At 43.4% G+C, this 12,185-nt stretch overlaps 1 protein-coding gene and 1 long non-coding RNA gene across 2 annotated transcripts in view; one reads left to right on the top strand and one right to left on the bottom strand.

Annotated features, from left to right (window-relative positions):
- The window catches only part of ABCD2 (ATP binding cassette subfamily D member 2), a 47,970-nt gene extending 43,022 nt beyond the window's left edge, over positions 1-4,948 (bottom strand). The window contains exons 1-2 of the mRNA XM_065627407.1: positions 3,454-4,948; positions 1,898-2,078 (exon numbers count right to left, since the gene is read on the bottom strand). Coding sequence (XP_065483479.1) covers positions 1,898-2,078; positions 3,454-4,389 — 1,117 coding nt within the window. The 5' untranslated portion in view covers positions 4,390-4,948. The remainder of the gene's footprint in view (positions 1-1,897; positions 2,079-3,453) is intronic.
- Positions 4,949-4,977: 29 nt separating this feature from the next.
- On the top strand, positions 4,978-6,839 carry LOC135984812 (uncharacterized). Its single transcript, XR_010605712.1, has 3 exons — positions 4,978-5,066; positions 6,232-6,353; positions 6,479-6,839. It is a non-coding gene; the product is annotated as an uncharacterized LOC135984812 (long non-coding RNA).
- Positions 6,840-12,185: the final 5,346 nt, after the last annotated feature.

The following is a 12,185-nucleotide window of genomic DNA, read 5'->3' as shown; positions in this document are numbered from 1 at the left end:
TAAACAAAGATAAGTGTTCACCGTGTCTACAGAAATCAAAGTCTTGCTTCCAAAAATAGTCACTTTCCAGAAACTGATGAGAAACATGACATTTGGAACACCAATTGTTTAATACAAAAAGAATGAGAAATGTTATCAAACGGAAATCTTGGCCTTGCCAGTTAATTTCTTCCCCAAAATATTTAACAGAATTAGCAAATTTTAGTCAGAAATATCAACATCATAGAACATTCTTTTTGCTTTTTATTGAAGGATTTTTTTTTTTTTAACTTTCCCTGCCCCACCCAAAGAAGTGTTCAAAATCTACTGCTTTACACCTCTAATCTCAGGTCTGGTCATGGTACCAGGTTTGTGCACATCCCTGATTCTGGTGATTTATCCTAAAGTAATAAATCTACTATCTGTTCTTTCAGATATGAACAAACTTGCATCTGACCTGCTGAGGCACAAAGCAGTGTTTTCCCAAGCAGATCAATGGTAAGTTCAAGTCAGGTAGATTCTTTAAATACCTGTTATACTTCAAACTGGTCTTGACAGTGTTGATTTGTCAGTACTATGTTCGCAATCCATCATTATGATATGCCTCAGGTCTCCATAATAAGCCCCGTGCTTTAACATTTTAAGTTGCTGGTGGCAAATATTCTTCCACTTTATAACATGAGCCATCACTCTGTTTTCTCCCACATTTGAAAAGTATTTATCAAAAGAATATTTGTAACAGGAATATTATTTAGTTTAGCGTTAATACAAGTCCTTTTTTTTTATTCATGTTGTAATACCAGGGAGATATTTATGATGTGTGGTTAAACGATCTTTTTCTTGACTGCCCTCATTCCTGTCTTAGCAGAAAGACTTCTACCACTTTTTCTGTTGTGCTGACAACCTTCACAATGAGGTGAAATGGCTTTGTACAGACTCTCCTGTTTGGAATAGGACCTCCTGGTATTTTTGAAGCTGTTACCAGGATGCCAGCCAGGGTCCTGATTTAGTACCCTCCTGAGCCACGTGACGGGCAGCAGCTCAGAAAAAAATCGAACACTCATATAGGGCCTGCACAAACTCATCCTACAGGACAAACTAAGTTTGTCCAGCTGCACAGCCCTGATTTGGAATAAAATTACCACAACCCGCACTGAAACAAATTCACTCATTCCTGATTAAATGTACTCAAATTAGAACTGATCCTTCCACAGACATTGTAGGATTTAAAGGCTTAAAGAATCCTGTGGGATTTGTAATTTATCCTATGGTTCTAATTGCGTATAAGGAAGCCTGTTGAGGCAAACTTCCCCATTTGTCTTTCACTACCCCTCCTTAATTACCTTTCTGGTTTTTTTTTCTGTTTTTTTTTTTTAATAGCATCTGCAATAACAACACTACTTGAGTCTTGTTTCACTTCCTGGAAAGTTGTGATAGGATGTCAAAAATGGTACCATCCAAACCTGCAATCTGAATTTCACCTTCTCGTCTCCCAGGGAGTCAGGGAAAAACAGCGATTCCTAACAGGTCAACATATAAGAGAATAATTACCTATAATTACACTATGGTTTATGGAAGAAGGAGATAAGCACTCTAGGAAAGTTAATAGCATAATTTCGTAAAGTAGCAGGATATGCTACAAAAATTGGCCTGAAAAAGTGAAAGAGGACTGAAATTATCATTGTAATCCCATGTGACACAAGGATCCTCTAACTCCTGAATTCACGCTGTTTATCAGGCTTATATTCAAAGTTGGATCTTTTGTTTTGCTCTTTCCTCAGCTGCCTCACTATGCTTGAAAGTTACATGCAAAACACAGAGGCTGTAATAAAGTCTGTTAATAATAAACAAATATGAACGGCATTGAGGATGTAACTTTAAAGAAACATTTAGAAATTACATAAAAAAATGTTATTACCGCCATCTGCAAATCCTGTTGCAGTGATGATGGGCACAGCGACCATAATCATCCCACAGCTACTCCAGACATACTTCATCAGGAACTGTTCTATCATGATGTACCACAAACGTTTGGACAAAATGAGATTCATCTGATCTGCCAAAGCCTTGTAGCTTTTTTGCAGTTGTTTCATTTCTACCTACAGTTAAAAAATAAAACATTTATAAAACGTAACAAAGATGCACATGTCATACAAGATACATTCATGTACGAGTATGAACTAATTTGGTACCCAGAGCTGTGACTTCTGAGTCACATCTGCTGCACGGTACTTTACTCTCACAGTGTGGCAGCCTCACAGAGAAAGTGCACGGCTTTATGGAAGCCAGTGGAGCTGGTTTTTATTTAGGCCATCGTCCCTTGATAGCACATCAGCAGGTTTTCAGCTTTTTTAAGATCTCTGATATATACAAGAACAACAAACAAGGCAGTAAGAACAGCTGATTGTAAAAACCAAAGATTGATTGATTCCGTATCCTTTTAATGAAGCTGCAGCTGCTGAGTTTCACAGCAACTGAAACTCCTCATATTGGAAAGTGTTTAGGGATCAATTATCTCCAATGACTTAAAGCTGCAGAGCTGATCCCCCAAATGCAGTGCTGCTTGTTTTTGCAAGCAGTCTGGAGGAAGAGAGACCTATCCCAAGTGGTTCAACAAGTCAAAGACAGTTGCAAGTCAATATGATATAATGCATTCAGTTCAAACCAGTGTATGTGGGAACTGAAAAAAATATTCAGTTTAGATGCACTTAAAACATTACCATAGGCAGCTCTTGAGAATGATTGCTTCTACAAAAATAAAACCATTTTCATTATATAATCATTTCTTGGACTGAAAGAGTAATGGTTCAGGCTGGTTTGAAGCTTTCATTTTCACCTTTCATGAAACAACTTTTTTTCCAAATTGTGTTTGAAAGGCGTTGCAGGCAAAATTCACTTCTAATAAAAATATGAAGAGTTCCTTAATAAAGTGGCTTTAAAACAAGACATTAGTTTATGTAACTGTGACTGCTGAAGTACTGTACTTAAGCTATTTTAAGACTGATGACTGCATCTTTGCTTAGCTATGTAAAACAGTGTCAAAGGTTGTAGTGCTCCCTGTGCTATCACAGAATTTTCCCCTAGACTTTCTGGTGTGCCCTGGTTGCTATTTCTGCAGCATTAAATTTGGTAGCCCATAAACATGGGTGGGGAAAAAAAAAAAAAAAAAGCCTGGAAAAGTTAAGCAGAACAGACTGGGTGGGGGAAAAATAAGAACGGAGATTAGCTGTCTAGAAAAGCATAGGATCCAGCTACAAAACAGGACTATTGTCAGAGCACAAGGGAACCATGGTCCATTCCCCCCAGATAACGCCTGTGAGACGGCATTTTCCTAGGAAACGGGAAGTGCTGGCTGAAAACAGGTTTAAATGTCAGAGGGACCCAGAGTGCTAAGGGAGGGCAGCAGGAGGAACACAGGCCAGCTCTGGCACTGCAGAAGCAATGCCAACACCCTCCGATTGCTCTCCCCCTTACCTTGTGCCCTCGGTAAAAGGCGATCTCTTCCACGTTGGCAATGATGCGTGAATGCATGAAGCGCAGATAGCCCTTCTTGTGCGCCTCCTCAGCCACCAGCTTGCCAAACTTGGGCGAGCAGGCTTTGAGCACCCGGGCTGTAGCGTAGACGACGAGCCCGGCCAGGAGCGTGGGCCCAATGGGGTTCGCCCCCCGGGACCGTGCTGTGCGGATGAGGGTGTAGGAGGTGAGCACGACATCCAGGATGGGCTTGGTGAGGTTGGAGTAGAGATGTGCCACGGACTGTGAGAACATCATGATGTCCTCGGTGAGGGATTGGTCGGGGTTGGCCAGCCGCCCGTCCATGCTGATCACTCTGTAGTACGTCTGGTTGGCAAAGTAGGTCTCATAGGCGTGATCCACCAAGCGCGTGCGGAACGCGAGGGCCAACTTGCACTCCAGGTACCGTATGGTGCTGTTCACGAAAGTGGCCGGGATCGCAATCATCAGCCATTTGATTAATTTGAAGACAAAGCTCCTGGGCTGTTTTTCGACGATGCTTTTCACAATCTTCCCATCGAGGGCGGCCACGTAGATGGAGAGGAAGGTCCTGGAAACCAGGGCGACCGAGTGGAGGCAGAGCAAGCCCAACTCGCCGCTCACCAGCTTTGGGAAGAACAGCTTGCGAAGTTCCAGCAGCTGCTTGAAAAATTCCGCGTCCACGGCCGGGGAGGCTCTGCCCGGGCTGCCGGCGCCGTGCGGCGGCCCCTGGTCCCCTCCAGCCCGGCCGGCTCCCTGCGAGCCGCCCTCTGCGCCCGCCCGCCTCAAGCGCCTGCGGACCACGGGGTAGAGGATTCTGAGCCCGTACGCCGCAGCCAGCAGGCACGCAGCCCTCCTGGCGGTGCTCGCCCTGCTCCATTGCACCCGCCGGGCCGCCGCCTGCAGCATGTGGGTCATCCTGCCCCGCCGGAGGCACCGCTGCGCGCCGGTCCTAGCGGGGGCGGCCCCACCGGGTCTTCATCGGGCCGCCAGCGGCCCCAGCTCCCCGCCGAACGCCTTGTCGCGACAGACGCCGAATGAGCCCAGCCTCCGCGGGGTGATGGTTGCCTTCAAAGCGCGGCGCGTTGCACAACGCAGCCCGGCGCCGCGCAGCCCGCCCCGCCGACCACCATTGGCTGCGCGGGGCGGGGCGGCCCCGGTAGCGGCTCCGGCAGCGGCCCGGCTGCCCCGCCTGCCCCGCACCGCGCCGCGGCCGCTCGCTCAGGGCTCCCGGCGCTCGGCCCCGGGCTCGCAGCGGGTCCGCCGGAGCTCGGCCTCGGCTGCAGCGTTGACCCCCTCAGCTCAGCCCGGCGCCTCAGGCTGCGGCCGGCCCTTTCCTTCCGCCTGCCCCGCGGAGCAGGCACCGCCTCCGGCCCCGCCAGCGGCGCGGGGGGGGACAGGGCCGGCGGGGAACGCGTCACCCCCGGCGCCCGGCCGAGCCCTGCCCCGGGGCGGGGGGCCTGGAGCGGCGCGGCCGGTGCGGGGCAGCGCGCAGGCGGGGCCGGGGGCCTCGGGGCGGCCTCGGCGCGGAAGTGCGGCCGGGCGGCCGCGGGAGTGACCCGGCAGCGCGGCGTCTCCTGGGCAGCGCTTTCCAAGTACGCGTCATTTATTTCCTCTCCTCTCGTCAAAAGGAAACGGGTATTTTGCTCTTGCAGCGGTTTTAGACGAAAACAACCCCGCTGATTCGCGCAGTCCCTGCAACAAAGCCCGGCTAAATCCGCACAAAGGAAATAACGGCAAAGGCTGTTGTCTTGCTGCTTTTTCTCTTTTTTCCAGTTTCTTGTTTCTGCTTCTTCACTTGTTTGGAAAAAGTATTAGAATTGACGGGGAGGATCAGAATACTTAAGAAAAGACTGTGGGTCCTTTCACACTTTGAAATGAAGTAATAAGGTAGCTGCATCAGCTGGTATATATAAAAGCATTAGTTTAGGATGTGTGTGTATAAACAGATGGGAAAATGTGTTACTAGGCATTTACAGGAGTGCTGAGGAGTCCAGCCGACCCCCAAAAGTAGAGGATGAGGCCACCTACCTCGCTGTAACGTGCCACATGCGAGTTAAATCAAGTCACATTACTGTTTCAAAACAGTCCTCTTTGGACAGCGTGCAATGATGTTTAGATAGCAACACAAGCCTCGAGATGAAGAAATAATATATCTGATTTGAGAGAGAGACAGCTTTGCTTTTAAATATCAGGCACCACTTATCAAAACATCCGTGTGCCTTCCAAAAAGCCCAGTAAGCCAAGACCAGCAGGGCAAGAACAAGTAAGGTCTGTTTCTTACCTCTTCCTGGAATGTTGCACAAATTGTGTCCACAGTGGGCTGGACAGTATGTAGAGAAGATGTGGGGTAATCCTGGAGCTTAGTAGACTTTCTGCCAGTGAGGACAGGACAGAGATCTGGACAGAGGCCCTTCTAGCATTTTTTTTTTAATACATAACTCAAAGCCAGGAAAATGTTGTCAAAATCTGACCTAGAGCAGTGCAGCTAATGTTTAGTTACTTGGTAGGCCTGGTTTTGCTGCAGATTATTTTGTCAGTAAAATAGAAAGGTATTTCAGCCCGCGAAGACACTGATGAGATACACTGGCTAAGAAATTGCTTTGCTTAGGGTTTGTTGTTTTTAAATCATGATCTCCAGTTGGATACTTCCCATTCTGGCTTATGTGTATCACAGCATACTCTTAGATTTTGCCAAACCACAGTTATTTGTAGTATTCCATTACTCTAGCATTTTCTTACCAAGGGGAAAGTTCACAGATCTCTTTCAGTTCTGCATGTCTGGCTGACCTTTGGCTTCACGAGATGCTGGAGGACTGAAGTTCCTGGTGACTTGGCAGTAAGAGCAGACGCACACCCCACAGTCAGATCTGTGGGAACATGTAAGTAAAGCAAATCCGACCATGTAGTGTTTCAGTCAATAAAAGCAGTGTGTTTTCTTCCTTTGAAAGTATGGAGAAAAGCCTAAACCATTGTTTTAAATACACCCTTTCTTCTGTTCTTGCAGCCTCGAGAGTTTTGCTCTGCCAGTCCTGCTCTGTAATCATTGCACAAACTCCTCTTTGTGGAACATGGCCTTAGGTGATAGATTTTTTTTTTTTTTTTTAGTGGCAAAGGCAGCAGTTTTACTACATTTAGTCACAATAAAATTTCTCAATATTACTGGAAAAATAATTACTAAGGCTGCAATAATTTTGATGTAGTCTTCAGTGCTCTGTTGTCTCCGCAATTTCTACTGACTTTATTTTAATAAAATTCTGAAGATAAGTGCAATCAATAGTTCAAGTAACTGAGGGTTTGGAGTCAGGGGATGTTGGTAGTAGAACCAGAATGTTTTGGGGTTTATCTTCTCTTAAGGAGAACCAGTTACTTTTTTTTTTTTCTTTAGTGCTAAGTGATTGGTTTTAAATCATATAGTTAATTTTCCTCAAACACATTAGAATAACTTTTGTGTATTTTCTGAGTATAGGAAGCAATAACTGTGGAGGAAGAGTAAGAGGAGCTTATCCTATTTTTATAATTACTTAATATTCTGTAGTAATTTTTCACTATTTTAAGTCAGTATTCAAGCACTACAGAATGCCATAATTCTGCTCCCAACTTTAAATATAAAATTGTTTATTCAAACTGTGCTTCTCTGATGACTGAAGTAACAGAATCGCTGTCTATAGAAATGATTTGCACTTGGATACAACCACAAAGCAGAAAGAGAAACAATGACTATCAGGCTGACTGAACTCCATGAATGTTTGAACATGTAGGAGCTGAATTTTAATCATGGCAACACTGATGCCTCTTTTTTCTCTTCTTTTTATGCCCACTGGCTCCCACTCCAGCACTTCGTCCTTGCGCAAACTTTGTGACTGTGATGGAGATAGTGGAATTGGAACATATAGGTTATGTAAAAGATACCTGTCAGACTTATCGATTATCACTTTTTACAACCTTTTGATGTAATGCTTGAAACAATAAAATGTTTTTGAAGCAAAAGGCTACTTACCTGATGCTCATAACATAGAATCCAAAGGCTGTAACATCAGTCTTTGCAGAAAACTAGAATTTCCTTACTGCGTACACTGTGTGTAGCATGTATGGCGTACACTGTGCCATACAAACATACCAAATAAAAAGTAAAAGTCCTGAAAAATAGATACAAATGAGGCCTTTTGTATCACTGCTATTTGGGATATTTAACATTTTATATACGTGTATATAATGCATAAAGTACGTAACTTTATATGTGGATGAAGTATATGTGAAATACATAAAATATGAATCCACATGGTGCCTGTTTTTTCAATTACATACTAATACTGAACGGTAAATAATTCCTAAGAAATTATGTATTGTAATATGGTGAGCTAGGAATTTCTGGGTTTTTTCTTTAATTTTGAGCTGTATGTTTACATACTGGTGTGGGAATAGTAGGCCTTGATCTGAGCCGAATTCAACAGAGGAGAATCATACAAGCCCTTAATCAAGTAAGTACCTCACTCTGAATGACTTCCAAAGTTTCTACTGACTTTAATATAATCACTTATAAAAGTACAGAAATACACCCACAGAATTAGTTTGAAACATTGAGGCAAACCAATGACAAATTAGACTTTTTCATCAGAAAAGGGTGATGAGGAATCTGACCTTTGATTTCAAATTCATAGCAGCAGAAATTGCTTGTTCTGCCTGTTTTAGAGGAGCCATTGGCTGTAACCACACATCTCAGCAGAAGAGCCAGACGCTATAGTTCATTTAGGATCTGGAGATCTAAGCCAAGCCAGAAGCTTCATTTTTAACGGGACAGGTATGGAAGCTCGTTGAAGAAGTGTCACTGTGGTGAGACTGACCTGATCCCACCAAGTGGTTGGTTCCAAGTGTTTTGGTCCTAATGAGGCTGTGTGGCGCTCAGACTGGGCAGGGATGTGTCACGGCAAGAGGGCAGAGAGGAGAGGGGAACTGGGAAGGTCCTGCTCTGTTGTTTGGCTCCTGAGTGTAGACACCACGGAGATGGTGTCAATGGGAGCTATTCTTACACCAGTAGTCCTCTTCCCCTGATTCTGCCTTCTGTAAATTTAAATCCTGCGTGTCTTACAGGTTATGAGAACATACCCATACAGGATTTGAGTAGTCTGACTGATGGTACAATCAATAGCAGCCCGATCACAGACTTCTAATTTCTCAGAACAATGTGCTTCTAGGCCAAATATGGCTCTAGAGAGCAGTGTAAACAAGTTGTTTTCCCTTCACAGAGAGAGAGGGAGAGGGGAAGAAGCCAAGGATACAGAAGGTCAGTGTCAGCTGCACCAGCCACAGTGAAATGCTGACTAATGATCTCAGATAAAGATTTACACTTTTAATGTTCAGGCTTTAATACTTAAAAACTTTCATATCTGTATTTTAAAGAAATATTTCTGTTGTTAAATTTATTTCTTATTTCATACAGAAAATTCAGCTGAACCCATCAATTCCAGTAAAATACAATTATGGAAAATGTGTCTATTTTAGGCCTTCAGAAGTCTCAAATATGCTATTGTTTGTGGGTTTTGCTTTAAATCTGTAAGGATTTCTGTTCGCAGATCATCTGAAGAAAATGCGAACATTTCTTTATTAATCCTTCACTAAAGTGCATTGTAAACACTTAAACAAGCTACATGCCAAGTGAAATAATACAGGTATAAGTGGTAAAATCACATAGCTGGTATCAATTAGCTATGGTTATATTGGTACTGCCTGCAGCAGAGCCAGTGTTCTGCCCTGCGAAAGTGCAGGCAGGAATAAATCCACAAAAATAATCCATCCTACTCATGCACCCCAGACACAAGATCTGCTGCCATCCTTTCGTCATGCCTCAAGAATTTATTTGGGGGTTTGCAGCTGGTAGGTACCACAACAAAAAGATCATCTGCTGCAATTTATTCATTAACTCTTATTTGAGAGACTTTAAGAACAAGCAAGCTGGTTTAGGCCAATGTTCGCCAAGCACAGTATTCTGCCTCTAACAATAGGTCTAAGCCAGGGGTGTCAAACTCGTTTTCACCGAGGTTGCCTTCAAAGGGCCAAATGTACGGTCCTAAATGTACAGCCCTAAATGTACATTTGTCTGGCCCTTTGAAGGCAACCACGAGGCTGATGTGGGCACCGGTGAAAATGAATTTGACACCCCTGCTCTAAGCAGATACCCAAGGAAGAAAAAGAATGGTAATTACGTATGACGTTACCTTCCCTGCTGTAGCTTCGTACTGTCCCAACTTCTGGGCATTTTCAGCTGTGAGAATTTCATGAGACTGAGAGGTTTTTCTGTGAAATATTCCACTCTTACAAGTACTTGTCGAGCCTCTTTTGAAATCATGTAAACTCTTACATAAATAATAACATCCTTCGGCAAGCAGTTCCTCAGATGTACCATCCCGTATGTGAAGAACCACTCCTTTCTGCTTGCTTTGACCATGGCTCCCACAAGTTCCACTTTATGGCCACTTATGGCTGTTCTGGAAGAGGTGTCCAACAAGGGAGCTCTCTCTCACTCGCCCTCTCTGCCTCTCCCCCTGCCTGCAGCTTTCCTGTACCACTCCAGAGTTTGTCAGCCTCTGCTCCATAGCAGCCCCTGAGTGCATGGATACAAGAACTAAATATTGTCTCGACTCTCTCTTGAGTTTTAGCCAATGGCAGGAACTTCCCTTTTATTTCATGGCTTAGTTTCCCTAAAGCTTTCAGTAACAGATGTTTTCAACAGCTGTAATTAAATCTATCAAGACTACAGCAATCACTCTTTTCTACAAGCTTATGGGGCAGCCCTTCCATTGTCAGAAGCTATGCTGCCTCTTCACGTACTGGCCCTTATTATAGTTCCTGCTATTTTTTGTTCTACAAAATTAGGCTTTGTGGATTGCCACAGGATATATTTTTAAATTGTGTCACATTTGCTACCCTCTAGTCTCCAAAACAAAGGAGTTTTAAGTGATCCTTTCCATACTGCTGCATTATAGAACTCTCCAGTGAATACCATTTAGTGTTGGTGCTGTGCTCATGTGCCTCCTGTCTTGGTAATGTCATTTTGACCTCATCTGGTGTTATTTTCTCTTCAGACAGATCCTCTGCTGAGTTCCTCAGAAAGGATTCCTGCATAAAATTCTCCCCAGTTTCCTCATCAATGAATACTGATGCAAAAAAACTAACTTATCTTTTGTGTAACAGCCGTGTCTCCTCTGAGCACTGATGTTGCACCTTGGTCACCAACTGGCCGTATAGACTTTCTAGCAGGCTTTTGCTCCTGGTTCATGTGTAAGAAGAAAGTTTTAGTGGTTTGGTTTCTTTGCCTAGTCATTTCCCAAATTCTTTTTGGCCTATCTAATTGTATTTTTATGTTTATCAAAGTTTGTGTTCCTTTCTGTTATCTTCTTTTGAATGCTGTACAGCTTTTTGCTGTGGTTCAGACTGACTCTTTCCTTCAAGTCTGGTATCCATCAGCTTTCTCCTAGCCACATGTAAGTATTTCAGCTCCCTTTTAGTTCCCTCTCCTAATTTGTTTTCAACAAGTCTCTCATTGTTCCCTTACTGGAGTTTAGCCCAACTATAGAGGATTCTTTGGTCTTCGTTGTTCTTTGTAGAAATACTGTTTTTGTGAAGTGGGGATTTCAGTGCAAGATTCTGAACCAGATCTTGTACATTGTTCTCCATCAAGCCAAGGACTGCACTTCATCTTGAGGGCTCATTCTGTGAAAAATAATTCCATCTAGATAATACCGTCTAATAATATAATCTCTGCTTCATATAGCAATGTGTGAATATACCGCTGTCAGTGATACTGTCGTGGCCGGTGGTCTGACATGTAGACACAATCCCATGTTCTTCCCAACTGGGCTTTGAATTTCAACCCATGTAGATGATGTGCTTCTCCCTAAGGGGTCTGGTTTGATGTGTTTGGAAACTATCCAGGCTCTTTACTCTCTAGTCTTTGGACTAATGGCATTATCCCTTTCCATTGCTGCTCACTCCTGACTCCTTCAAACCTCATGTAATGGATCCAGCTCAGCACAGAGTGCATATCAGGAGAAACAAGTAGAAGAGGTGATCTCTCATCGCACTATTTCAAATAGGGCAGGGCCAAAACTATCTTGCCTTGTATGCATAGGTAGTCATTGATTTCAATATATAAGTGTTTAAACTGAGGTTGATTTTCATTCTCACCACATATTCTTCCAGGGTATCTTGCAGTCCTTTTGTATCTTGTGAATACCAAAGGAATGCTACACTTCTCATATAGGAATTTACTGTCATTTTTCTAATCTAATGCTGAGGCCTCATACATAGTTATCTACAGATGGATTTAGTTACCTAATGCTAGATATCAAGGTGAAACATTTTGAGCAAAAATTGAAGTAAAAATATGTGAAATTAACAACAACAACAACAAAAAAGGGTAATGTTGTGAAATAGTTAAACCCAACTGTGAGAATCCCTAGAGTTTGGTTTGGTTGCTTGTTTTTGGGGTTTTTGATTGTTTGTTTGGGTTTGGGTTTCATCTGCTTAGTAATCCCTTCTTTTGTTATAAAGAGCATTAGAGGAGGACACTTGCTGGGAAGTAATGTTACAATGGAAGATTAATTAAGAAACATGAGAACCATTTGCAGTTAGTTCTAAGAAATTATTTGGAAACACATATTTTCTCTCTTTCTCTCTCACTGTATCCAGTGAGCACAAGATTTTACGTAAGCAGT

This window comes from Caloenas nicobarica, chromosome 1, assembly GCF_036013445.1.
Source record: "Caloenas nicobarica isolate bCalNic1 chromosome 1, bCalNic1.hap1, whole genome shotgun sequence".
In the NCBI taxonomy this organism is placed as follows: domain Eukaryota; kingdom Metazoa; phylum Chordata; class Aves; order Columbiformes; family Columbidae; genus Caloenas; species Caloenas nicobarica.
The sequence above is the reverse complement of the archived record's forward strand: the minus strand, read 5'-3'. Positions and strand labels throughout refer to the sequence as shown.